Source organism: Plectropomus leopardus, chromosome 1, assembly GCF_026936395.1.
Source record: "Plectropomus leopardus strain MGB_pleo_1.0 chromosome 1, ASM2693639v1, whole genome shotgun sequence".
NCBI classification, from domain to species: Eukaryota; Metazoa; Chordata; class Actinopteri; order Perciformes; family Serranidae; genus Plectropomus; species Plectropomus leopardus.
In genome coordinates this window covers 36490285-36503836 of record NC_142176.1, presented here as the reverse complement: position 1 = coordinate 36503836, position 13552 = coordinate 36490285, and the positions used below count along the sequence as shown (strand labels likewise).

The 13552-nt window shown below is 39.1% G+C and overlaps 1 protein-coding gene across 1 annotated transcript; it reads right to left on the bottom strand.

The window, feature by feature from the left end:
- Positions 1-2543: 2543 nt before the first annotated feature.
- On the bottom strand, positions 2544-9675 carry LOC121943059 (nuclear receptor subfamily 2 group F member 1-B-like). Its single transcript, XM_042486438.2, has 3 exons — positions 8610-9675; positions 6843-7367; positions 2544-4397 (listed from the first exon to the last, which is right to left on the bottom strand). Exons 1-3 carry the CDS (start codon positions 9094-9096, stop codon positions 4123-4125), a joined length of 1287 nt encoding a protein of 428 aa, XP_042342372.1. The 5' UTR covers positions 9097-9675; the 3' UTR covers positions 2544-4122.
- Between the last annotated feature and the right edge of the window lie 3877 nt (positions 9676-13552).

The window sequence follows — 13552 nt, the reverse complement described above, 5'->3', positions numbered from 1 at the left end:
TTAGGACAGACTGACGATATTTGAGAGGAAAACAGAGTCGCTTTCTGTCTGTTGTCCTGTTTCAGTTCGATCCTAAACAAATCTATTTTTTAAACATCCGGATAGATACGCGTTTAATTAACGAATTGATTTATTTTATTTTATTTTATTTTTAAAACTACAGTAAAATTATTTCTGTTTCTTGGAAATATACACACAGGCAACATAATGGGGTTGAAATTAGATTTTGTGGAGGATTATGAAACAGTGCGGCATCATTATAGATTTAAGAGTGATAGGCCTAATTATTGGCTTGAAGCATGCCATTGAAACAGCTTCAAAAGCTGCAGTCAGCAGCTACACATCACAAATAAACTACAGCAGTAGTATCAACATTTAGGAGTAGGTTAATTGACATAATTATTTTGAGTGGCTGATTTTATTTAACAACTCAAAAACTTAAGAAAAAATGAAAAAGAAAAAAAGGTGAAATAATGGCTAATGGATTTTGGAAACACGCGCCTGTGATAAATCACAGTTATAAGTGTATATTTGGCGTGGTATATATATATACATATATATATATATATGTGTGTGTGTGTATCACCATTTTCAACAATTTTCTAGAAGTGTCCGCATCACAACACAACAGGTAAAAATAATATTCTTTAAGACTTGTTCATATTTATTATAAAATTATAATAACAAGTCTTCAAGAAAGGAACGGCTGACTTGCATCAAGATTAATTAAAAAACAAACAAACCGGCAACAACAAAAAACATTCGGCGCATTCTTAGATAAATATTATTTTAATTATTCATCTGCTATGAAGTGTGGCCTATTGTACTTTAAAATCTCTTAACACTCCGATGCGTGGGCCTGAGCCTCTAGGCTGAATAGTTAGTCCTCACTTGACATAATAATTTTTTTTTTTAAATTATCTTAAGAGCGATCTGATTGGCTAACCGCTTTCAATCCTGCACGCTGATTGGCCAAGTCCAAACAACGCTGAATGATCCCGTTTCAGCAGAGACTCGGCGCTCTCTTTTTTATGACTTGGACCAATTTTAGAAAACTGACGTAGATACGGAAGCAAATAAAAATCAATTGGAGCAACTGAGCCGCTATTTTTCCTGTTTCTAGAGCTGAAGCGATTTTCCTCCTCCACCCTACAGACTCCTTGGCATTTTCTTCTCTTGGACCTGTGCGTGTGTGGGAAAATGCTCCATTGTTTTATGTTGGCCCTTTGGCCCAGAACACCCAGGGGCCGTGGAGCGCCCAGCTTCATCCTCCTCAGGGTAAACTGTTGTGACAGAGCACTCAGGGGCCCCTCATTAGCTCTCTGTCCACTAAGAAGCAAAGAAGCTGCTTTAATCCTCTCTGTCCTCCCCAATCTGGCAACACAGACATGATTATTATTCCATTTTCATTCTGCTCTCTTGTCTTATGCAGAGTTCAAGCACCTTTATGAATTAATACAATCCCTTATAACAAAGAAGCACATTTGTTAAGAGGTGTTAAGTTTGTGTCAAACAGTAAAAAACTGGTTTAACTTTAGCAAAAATACACTTGTATGGCATCCTGTAACTGGAGGCCAGTATGTGTATTTCTGGTATATTCCTCCCTATAAGGGCATGATTATTTTCACGTGTTTTGATGGCTGTTCAGTGTTTGTTTGTTTGTTTGTTTGTTTTTTACATTTTAGATTAATTCTAATATGCAAAAAATAACTTTAGAGCAATAATTGTTAAAAAGAAAGTCTCTTGAGTACAAAATTCAAAACTGACATCTGCTTTAATATTTACGGATGGGGTCATATCCTGGGATCTCATCGGAGACCCCAGGATATGATATTATCATGATACTTCTGTCACAATATTAATGCGATTTTAATTTTTTTGCTATATGCAGACTACTGCGATAATATATATTGCAATTTATACCCCATTTCAAAAAATTTCAGTCTGTTACTCTCACCTTAATCATTTCTAATGCGGCAAAATGTATCTGAGGACTGAAAAAGCTATTGATTTTATTATTTTAGTAGGCTACCAAAAATGTAATTTGTTTTTACAAGAATTTATATAACAAAAAAAACCAAACATTTTTTGCATCCATAAAAAATTACCATGCAAAATATCACAATACTAGTTGTATTGAGTTTTTCCATCACTGCTATTATAAATACATTTTGCATGCAGGGTTGAGTTCATGTGCATTTTTTTCCCAATATTTTAAATATGTGTTCAGAGTTGGTTAACTGCTTAGTCAAACCCAATGTAGCATATTTTTCTGCAGCATATTTCCAAATAAATGTAGACATACACATAGGGCCTGTCAATGAGAGGCACTCAGCCCGATTCAAATGTCTGATTAGTGACAGTATTACAGTCAGATTCAGGCTCCACAACACCAGCGAGCTTAGCTTGGCTTTCATACACACACACACACACACACACACACACACACACACACACACACACACACACACTTTTCACTCATTTTGAAGTGGGTGCAGTCATAAACAACATAGCATTGAAATGGCAAAATAAACCAAATACACTTTATTTATAAATCTTGAGTTATAATTTAATACGGTACCAATATGTTAACCAATATGCTTTCACAGTACATCAGAGTGGTTGTCAAAAAAGAAGTAAACACAAATACACGCACTCGCACACATACACACACTCATAGACACATGCACGCACACACACACTTTCAGTTCAGCAATAACCCTGCAGTGGTCTATTGTGCCATTAAGCGGCCTGGGCTCATAAATGCATGAATTCTAATGAAATAGATTTGTTACTTGAGCTGGGAAGTTGTGTACAGTTCATTTCTCCCATTAAGAGACCGTAAATTAACATCAGGCCCAGTGCTCTTAAAATCTCTCTGAGACAGTCAGTGTAAAAGACCTGGGAACATAAATGAATCAGAAGTGTTTGGTAATGCATTAATCGTAAATCCAGTAAAGCAATGTCATTACTTTTCCCTGCAAGCTACGAGTCAAACAAATACGGATTTGACTTACATACCAGATTAATGTACAGCTATTTAACATTCATCGCTCTTCCCTTTATCTATTTTTCCATAATGAGCCAGGTCAGTTTGGATGAGAAATAAGAGAAAAGTTGAATTTCTCTGAGTGGCAAAAATCACTAATTTGATGAGAAATAAACATGATTTTGAAAATTTGATCATTTAAAGAGGAAAAAGCATTTTAAAATATTATTTTAGAAGGCAAAAAGAGCAGAAATGAAGCATTATGGAAATAATTAAATTTGACAGGAACTAAAATATTCAAGGAAATGCTACCGAGAAAGTAATGATATTAGCTAAGGAGCAATGCATTACTGGGCGCAACCTAACACTGATCACGAGAAGTGCATTTTCCAAATAGTTTTTGCTCTTTCTTGTTTCATTCTTTGTATGTTGAGATAGAATAAAACTCCAAAGTAACTAAAGCAGAGCATTAATCTCACCATTCGGTCTGTACACATTTTGAGCAAATAGATTAAAGTCAGATGGGTTTCACCCGTGTTAAATCTTTCTGAAATGTTCCTTTAGACCAAAGTGCCATGTCTGGAAGGTATGAAACAAACAAACAAACAAAAAGATAAAAACAGATCGACACAAGACAATCCCTGCAGTTTTCTCACTTGCTGGGGCAAAAACACGTAAAACATTTACAAAAAGGAGCCAAAAACATAATTTACAAGCACGATAAATATACACACAGGGTCCAATAAATATTGTTTGTTATCCCAAAAACCATAGACTGTGAGTGGTCGCCACACTGCAAAAAAAATGTCCATCAACCAGTCATTTCATGTCAGGAAATGCTGTTTGGCTTCGAACAAGTGAAAAATTCAGCCAGTGGGGTCAAATTTTTAACTGTCGGCCAAACGGTTAATTTATTTCTAGTCACAGATGCAACATAAGGCAGATCTCTCCTCTAGTATCAAGAGAATGACAGTTGGTATATGAAAAATAATGAATTCAGATAATTTGTAATTAACATTCCACTGGCAGTTGTTCCCTTGTTCGAAGATCGAAATTTTACAGACTGAAACGACTTGTTTTGAGCTGTGGGACCTTTCCTGACCTTAGAAGCACCGCTGTAGCTTTTTTCCCCTCTACTGAATAGGCATGTAAGGCCAGTTGAAGCTGCTTCCAGACAGCAACATGTCCCTTATCAGAGTTTCTATGGGTGTTTTCCCCACCAGACGGACGAAGAAAAGCTGCTCTATGACAGAGGAAGAGACGGTGCGGAGGGAAGGCAAGCGGAGCAGCAGCTTCCCGAACCTGTTAGGCTGGTTGGGATACTGGCTCCTCACATACTCCTCTAAAGCACACTGGGATTTCTCCTGCAGACCCTCCACATGTGCCACGTCCGACAGACCACAAGCATCTACAGACAGAGAGAGCAACAGCGAGAGAACAAAAAAAGGCAGGAGAAGAAGCAGTCAAGACCAGGCATCGGAGTGAACGCCAGAAAAACAAGGAATATCGCAGGTATTACACTATGTCAGCAAAGAGTGACTACAACACACAACAACATAGGCAGTCAGCACAAATCAGTGGTTGATGTAGGTGAAATATGGTTATCATAGGGCAAACAACCACCATAAACAAGAAAAACAAGTACATTTTTCGACAGAAAACATTGCCGTTTTGCTTCTGAATGTTATTGTTTTTCACTTGAAACAATTTACTCACTACATCACTGATTAAAGGTGTTAAAAGTACAGGCTGGATAGGCTGGCTTCAAATAGTTTATTGTATAATAGGAAGATCAGAGTCTGGTTAACAAAATAGTAAAGCAGTTACATATAATTTACGCAAATAGGGATAATCTCTAAATTTGCATGTGATCAGTGACAGTGCTGTGGTGAAAACACACTAACTCGAGGACAATAAATCGCTTTATAGTTGCTCATCATTGAGATAAATTGTTCTCTCATCAGACTCATGCCATCAGAGATCGAAGATGGCGCTATTACTCACATCAAAGCTAAAAAAAATGATGTTCGGAATAATAAGTAAGACAAAATTTAGGTGTTTCAGACCACAGTGGTGTGTTACTGTACATGACCTTTACATACTGTAAGTGTGGCGTCTGTACACACAGCATGCCCGTGTTTTTACTGTAATGCTGCAGGCCGGATGGCAGCAGGGGTTAAAGAACAGTTTCTGTGTCCCAGTTTAAAGACACGTGTTCAGATGTGCTCATGGGGACTAAAATAGACCTACACAGGAGACCTTTTTTATTTTTTACTCGGCTGCTACTCATCCTTTTGATACTGTTCATGACCCAGCCGTCAAACATAAGTCTGACTGTTTTTAAAGGCTCTGAAATAACCAGAGGGCATTTTGCTATGCAGTCGAACCCACAGTTACAATTAATTTAGTAAAGGTTGTTTATTTAAAAAATAGCTGGAAGCCAAATTGAGAGATGTAACAATATAAAGATATATCAAAAATATATACATATATTTACCTTTAAATTTTTGTAATTTGTGTTTTTAGCAATCGTAAAAATTAGATTATTAAAAAATAAATTTTTCCCTGTTTAGTTCTCTAGATTAATTATTTGCAAAATAATAAAAAGCAAAATGTAAAGTCTGCAAATTAACTTCAGTTATTTAACTGCTTTCTAATTGGGACTGAAAACAAATAAATCATTAATAACACACTGGTCATTAAGATAATAAAATGGTCTATTTGATACTTTGCTGATGCGTGTATGTGAAGCAGCAATGCTATACAAAATTACATGATGTCAAATGTTAAAACTCAGCCCAGTTTTCATTCATTTGCATAGGCTACTGTATCATTCATGCACACTGTTTCTATAATTTAGGTGCTGCGGGGATTTAATTTAGTTTGCAAACCAAAGTCACTCACAGTCTTTGAAAATATCACACGAACAATAATTCAATTCAAAATACAGATAACCTGATTGTGTTCCTTTAAGGGCTGTAACACTGTATGAGGTCAAATAAGTTCATTGTTTTTAGTCAGTGGCAAGGGAATTGTTTAAGTTTCATGAAGACCAGACTTCTGTAAAGGAAAACTGATTTTTTTTAAAAAATTCTCTTTTCTTTTTCTTTCTTCCTTTCTTTCTCTTGTGACTTTTTTAAAATTGTTTTATGCTTTATAGTAATGTTGAGGTCGGAGTTCTTGTCCAATTAAGATTTGTTATATTAAATAAATAAATGTGCATCTTATGCATTTTTTTAAACTTTATTTTTACTTCATTTCTTTACCTTTTTTTCTTCAATAGTAAAACGAGGAAGACCAAAACCAAAAGCAAATTCCTGTCTTACCAAAGCTTTTCTGAAACATAACTTTAACCCCCCAAAATTGCATTTCGTTTTCGTCGCTGCGCATTTTACGAAAAACACGCATTTAACACACACATCTGAAACATAGAAGGTCTTTGCGATTTTCCTGGAAAACGAACATTTCAGCGAAAGAATATTTGGGGGTTCTAACCAGATTTTTTAAAAAAATTTCCCCCCACTAAATCAGTATTTCGACCGTCATCATTAGACCTATATATGTATATTATATATTTAGACTTAATATGGTCGTTTTCGCTACATTTCTTTCTTTTTTTTTTTTTTTTTTTAATAAAAAACGCTTTTAGTGGTATTTTTATTTATTTAAATATAGGCTATTATAATTTTGCGTGCAATTTTGCTCATACTGGTGGTTGTTTGACTGAAAATCATTTCATTTCCTACATCAGCCCACTGGCCGCCCTTCAGTGCAGCCTACAAAGATGGACGCTTTTGCTAAAACACATTTCATCCCTTCCAGCCGCCATATTTGGACAGAGAAGAGAGTTTACCTGTGGTGAAGAGCACGATGGCCTTGATGCAGCTGTACTCTGCTGAATCCACGTGCAGCACCTTGAGCTTCTCAACCTGCTCCTGGAAGACCCGGATGTGATCCATGAAGGCCACCACCCGGTCCGCGGACATCGGAGAGGCGTGCAGGCCGGCGGCTGCCAGCAGCGGGGCGACGTGGACGGGCATGGAGCACTGGGCGGCGTTCAGGACAAACAGTTCGCTCCAGGTGAGTCGGAGCAGGGCCACCTGATCAGTCACCTGCAGGTCCGGGAAGAAGGGGATGTTGCGGGCCCACTCCACGGCGCTGAACAGCATTCGGGCCGCGAGCTCGCAGATGTTCTCGATGCCCATGATGTTGTTGCTCTGCAGGCACTGAGAGCCGAACCTGGAGGTCGGGTAAGGTTCGGCCCGCAGCAGCAGAGAGATGTATCCCGATAGATAGGAGTGACACTGTAGAGGGTCTCCGTTTGTCAGAGCAAACTGGCCGTGATAGGACTGCGTGGGGAGTCTGCCTCTCTGGACAGCTGCAAAGAAAACAACAGAAAATGTCAAATCAAGTTAGAAGGTGATTAATACCCTACAACACAGGGGACATTTAAAGAAAAAACAAAAACAATTAAAAACAACGGAAAGCCTATATGTTAAAGTAACTGAGATGTCGATTAAAAACAATATAATAACACCTTATAAACAAATACAAAACAATCTTTTAGCAATTAGGGATAATTTACACGACCAATGTTAGTCTATGGTGGATGAGCTCTTTATAAATGAACATGATTAAGCGTTTAGGACAGCTCCTGGAAAGAAATGTCACATTGAGAAAATCAATTTCTATACCACTACCTGCAAATACTGTCACAAAAGAAATTTTATCGAGAGTTTGGGTCTTATTTCAGTTCAAACTGTTGAAATTTAAGGCCAAAACTGTGCGCCATGAACTAATTTTCCAAATATTAGCTACTTTTTGGCTACTAACTATGTTTGTATACACTTTGATATCAGCCTACTAGACCTGTTTCCACCCCCCCAAATTTTTGGTACTCAGAATGTATTCAACTTCATTCAAGTTTACTATAAAATTGTTTTTATAACTCTCAAACGTCACTCTCTAATTTTGTGAGCAGTAGTATAGGCTCTAGTCGGCTACGTTAGGCCTGTGCAACCAGCATGCATAATAAATACGAGTAAACACACACACATACACACACACACACACACACACACACACCACGCATAATCTACCAAAAACGTCGCGTGCTTGAAGGCTACAACTGAGACGAAAAAACATCGAAATTTAACTAAAATGTGGTGAAATTACTGTCGAATTGAAACATGTGATATTTAATGCGGCTTCGGGCTGTTAGAGGCGCACAGTAGCCGCAGGACAGAGCGCGAGCGACTAGCAACAATAATATAACATGCTACAAGATGCTAGCTGTAACCCTAATCTGTGTGATATTACAGGCGAGACAGGAGACGTAGCGTGGAGACTAGTGTCCGAGACACATTGTCTGATATGGTAACAATGTGAATAGGCGGGGAGCATATCTTTACAGCATCGCGGAGGAGACAAAGGCAACACAAATGGCTGTGTGCAGAAGAGAAATATTTAGCTACAAATGTAGCCTACAAAATAACAGTTCAAAGGGCAGCCGAGGTAAAAGAAAATGTCAATAAATAGAAACAGAGTCCTGGACCGTGTGGTGCTGAATAATACAATGTGATAATACCGATAGCAACAACAGGGGGACGCCAGCCCGTACCTTCCCTCCTCATGCCGACTTTGAGGCATTTCTTGAGGCGACAGTACTGGCACTGGTTGCGGTGGTGCTGGTCTACGGGACAGTTCCTGTTGGCCCTGCAGGTGTAGCTCAGGTTCCTCCTGACGCTGCGTTTAAAGAAGCTCTTACATCCCTCACATGTGAACTGTCCGTAGTGCTTCCCGCTAGATTTATCCCCGCACACGATGCACTCGATCTGCTGGCTCTGCTGCTTGTCCATGGACGAGGAGGAGGACGAGGACGAGGAGGTGTTGTTGTTATTGGTGGCGGTGGTGCTGGACGGATTGGGCGGTGGTGCGCCATGGGGTGCTGCTGCTGCCGGAGGGGGTATTTCCAGAGAGGGTGCAGGGTTCATGTGTCCCGTCAGGTCCCCAGGCAGGGACAGAGATGCGACCTGGGACACCGGGGAGGACAGGGTCCCCTGAGTGTCCCCGACGCCCTCGGTGTTTCTCCACGCCACCATAGCCATATCGATAGTCTCCAAAACTTTGACTCCCCCAACTTTCCTCTTTTACGCGATAATTAACGCACGCTATTTGTCCTTGTGAAATAAAAACACAGATTCAAGAAACCCGCGGCATTGTTGGACAAATTAAAGACAAGTAACGCTTGAGAAAATGAATAGAGCTCATAAGATAACGACGATATAATTATAACGCGTGACTTCACAAGTAAAGAAAGGGCAGTCACCCAGAAACAGCCTCGGCGCGGTGGAAATCCAAAAAGAAAGCTTCATTCAGAGCGACAGAATGCGCGATAACATCCACTGAGGGAAACATAAAGACACACAACACTGAGCAAAAAAAAAAAAAAACCACGGAGCGAAGCAACGTTATCCAAAAAAAAAAAAAAAAAAAAATCAGTTTCTCCCTGTCCTGTGTGTCCAGCCTTAAAGCCGTGCGCGCAGATCCTTCATCAGAGATGGACTCGCCGCACCAAGCTCTCCAGACGCTCCCTGTTCTCCCGCTCACTCAGAAGTTACGTTAAAAAGACAACGGAGGGGAGAGACGGAGAGGAGGTGATGGATGGTGATTTTGATGATGCTTTGCTCCGGGACGGAGGAAGAGAGTGGTGCGTCCGCGCGTCACGGGCTGTGTGACTCGGTGACGTCTTTGTTTGGGGGCGGGGTTAACGGGGAGGAGGAGCTGGTCTGAGATCAGCAGCTGTGGGGCTCCAGTTGGGTTTCTGTTGATACACTTTTGTGAGTGTGGTGTGAGGTCTTAGCTTCCCTTTAGCTGATCTTTCTTGGTTGTCTTCTCTCTCTGTCCGTGTCTGTGTGTGTTGCACCTGCTCCAATGTTTGTAATGACTCTGTCAGACTTTTATTGTCGCTGTCATATATGTGAAATATAAAGAGAGCACATGCTTCCACACTTTATCAGTCTCACATGAGGGGTGCAGCAGATACAGAGGCAGATCCTTACTGCAGTAATTTGATGCCACCTAGTGTCATTACTAAATTACACAGGAAATTACCTTATAGGAGGCACTTGACTTATAATGAGGGATGAAGAGATAAATGTTACATTTCATGTGTGTTATTTAACGTGTTCATCTAACATATATGGGCAATATTTTTAATTCTTGTCTCCTCTCCTATCTCTTTTGCAGTATATCAAGCCTAACTGATTTTATTCACCATTACCTGGAAACACCAGGTATGTTGAAATATGTTCATATTTCCATATGATCTTTTTAGAATTGTTTTAAAATAAACTGATCACAGATGAGGCTCCTCAAACTGACATTTCTGTTAAGAGAGGAGGAATAAAAAGATACAAATTTCTTTGTTCATTATGTTTGTATTTACCAGTCAGGTACTTTGTGTTATTCCGTGACTTTAGATTTGCATGTAAAAATCATATATAACAAAATGCAGATGAGAAAAAATATAAAATAGATTATTAGTGAATGAGAGAGTTATTTCTCACACTTAAACGGGTTTATACACTGTTACATCTTCCCAATTACAAATTACCTGAAAAGTAACATTGACTATAAAATAAGAAACTAAAGTAAAACAGTTTGCAAATCCTCAACTCTTCATACTGATTGACTGAGTCTTTAATTAGCCTTTTAGCCCCCCAAATTTTGAATAACCCTATCTGACCACCCCTATGAAAAAAATCCTGGGGGTGCCACACTCTACAGTAAGATATTGTGTCATTGTTTTTCATTTGTGCTCTTGCTATTAATGTATAGATGACAGATTTTGAAAATCCTCAAATTCGCTTTTCAAACACAAATACCAAACACAATCACTGTATAAGCTACATGTAATACAATCAATATGAAATGTTAATATTTGTATGATCTTATTCAATCCCATTACAATCAACAATATAAATAAATAAAATATATCAGAATGAGAACTGGCTGTATTAGTATGTGTATTAGTATGTGAAATGTACCTCTTTTTTTGTCTCAACGTACATACACAGAATACAAACAGAAAAAAAGGACAACAAATGTGACATTTGGCTAATACAGATTTATATAAATACAACAAAACAATGAATTGTAAACCGTCAGACAATAGCACAAAGGTGCAGAGTGCAAATGTTGCTTGAAATAATTATAAAATAATTAATGTACACCACTGCTGTTACTTGCTATTTCATCTTGGATAAATAAAAAAATACAACTAATGTTACTTTCATTCCTATGCTGTCACATAGACAATATTCAACTCTACGAGACTGATACAGCACATGCATCATGTTTTTTTTTTCAAGATCAACTAGTGGGACACATGCTCACATATTAAATGATATGTGTGCATGTTGATCTGATCATAATCAGTACAACTAATATCTTGTATGTTATTTTATAATATTGAAAAACACAGCTGCACTCATTTACAGCTTCTTCAACCATGTCACAGTGCAGATTGCTCCTATAAATTCAAAACTTATTTGCACTAATGTCATATGTACAGTGTTGTCCTCTTGTCCCTGTGCCATCTGTGTCTTCACATATGCTGCTACTTTTAGCCCCTGACGTGTTTCTGCACCAGTGTCACTAAGACCAACTCCTGTCAATTTTCTTTTATTATATAGAGATTAAATTATCTTGATGTTCATGGAGGCTCTTGGAAGCAAGTCATGGCCATGTGAAAATGTCTGCATGGCCATTCCACTGTTGACTCATGCTCCATGAGTCCCGAGGCTGAGTGTGCCGTCACGTTCTTCCAGACGGCCAGCTTTGCAGTCATCCAGTGACTGCACACAAACAAAACAAGCTCTGCTCTGCCCGCTAACAAAACACACGGCTGACGTCCAAGACCAATCAACAGTGGAAGGTCAAGGCTAAAGTGTTTACCACGCTGGATGGGGATGAGGCATTCCTCCACGTTTAATTCACTGAACTCTCCCCTCCCCGCGCTCTCTAGCGACAAGTCCAGTTAACATTAATCACAGATTTGGGAGTTTAAAGATGATAAATCTCCCTGTTTTTGGTGAGCTGGTGCCCTTTAAGACTTATCACATTTGGGGAGCTGAAAGCTGGCTAATTGGAGACAAATTGAGGCAGAGCGTGGACAGGAGAGACCTGCTGTGTGTGCAAAACCACCAGGAAGTGACTGTTTACAGCACAGTGGGAGGGAGCGGCGGGCTTGCTGCTCAAAGATCTGCAGCTTTTTTTAGGCTTTGAGGTAGCTACGTACATACATAACGTTGAATTATAGCTCTCTGCTAAGCTCTTAACCCCGTCTAACCAACTAATGGCACCATATGGTTATCTGTTAAATCTACCAAGTGTTTAACATTAGGACAGATACAGTACTACAGGTCTGTACAAGGCCGGAGAGATGGGGCAATGACAGCCTCTGTGCTCATCCACAGGAGGAAATAGAGAGGACACACACACACTCACTCACTCAGTGCCATAGAATGTTGTCACATTGCTGAAAATGTCCTTCTGTAACCTTGAAACTGATAAAAAAAAATGGCAGGACTTAAGCGAAAAAGGGGTTAAAGTATTATTGAGATTGTTCTCAGAGTTGTGTACATTATGCTGTTCCAGAAAATTGCAGTAGTATTCTTGGCATTTAGAGTCAAGGTGTGGTGTAAGCTTATTATGTTAATGAGATAACTGGTTGTGATCTAAAAGTGCACTGCAGCCACTCACATCCTCTGGCAATGTCTCCTTCTAGTGTTTTGGCAAAGTTCCAGTGAGTGTGCAGATCCAGGATGTCACGACCTGCACCAAAGGCAAGTAAGTAAGGAAACACAAGACTGTATCTGAAAATCTAACCACAGCAAATACTCATTTATTGTGGAAGTATGGATATACTGTGTTATATTGTGTAAAACAAATAACCAGAACCAAACCACACAGTTCAGAACAAAGGTGTTGTACATGGAAGAGAGCCAGCGAGGGAGAGAGTGAGAAAACACTAGGGGACAGCCGATCTTAATGGCGTGCTGGGAGACTGGCCCGGTGCAGAAACACACAAGCATATGACCTATGTGCCATTTGCCAATGCCAAGCTTTTTCACATTTTCATTCATAATTATCACCAATGACATTAAAGGAATACTTTGACCACAAAGTGATCATGTTTATCAATAACTCACCGTCTTACTGTGAATTTGTGAAGAAAACGGTGGTTTTCTTGCATGATTTCACAGTGAACGCAGAATCTGAAAACAAATAAAATTCTTGGTGATTAAAGTCATAGGGGTCCATGTTAAACATTAGCAAAACTATATCAAAGCATGTGTTTTTAAACTCTAACACAGCTCATGCAGTATAATTTAAGTCTTATTTATCCAGCTGTATACTCAGTACACATGCTTTTTCACTAAAACCATATATTTAAAAAAACAGTCTCAAGCACGGAGGAGTAGTGCACCTTGGCAAGTGCATGTATTTGCAGTTTTATAAATAAAAGGTCTTAGTAAAAATGCATGTGTTTGGGAAGTA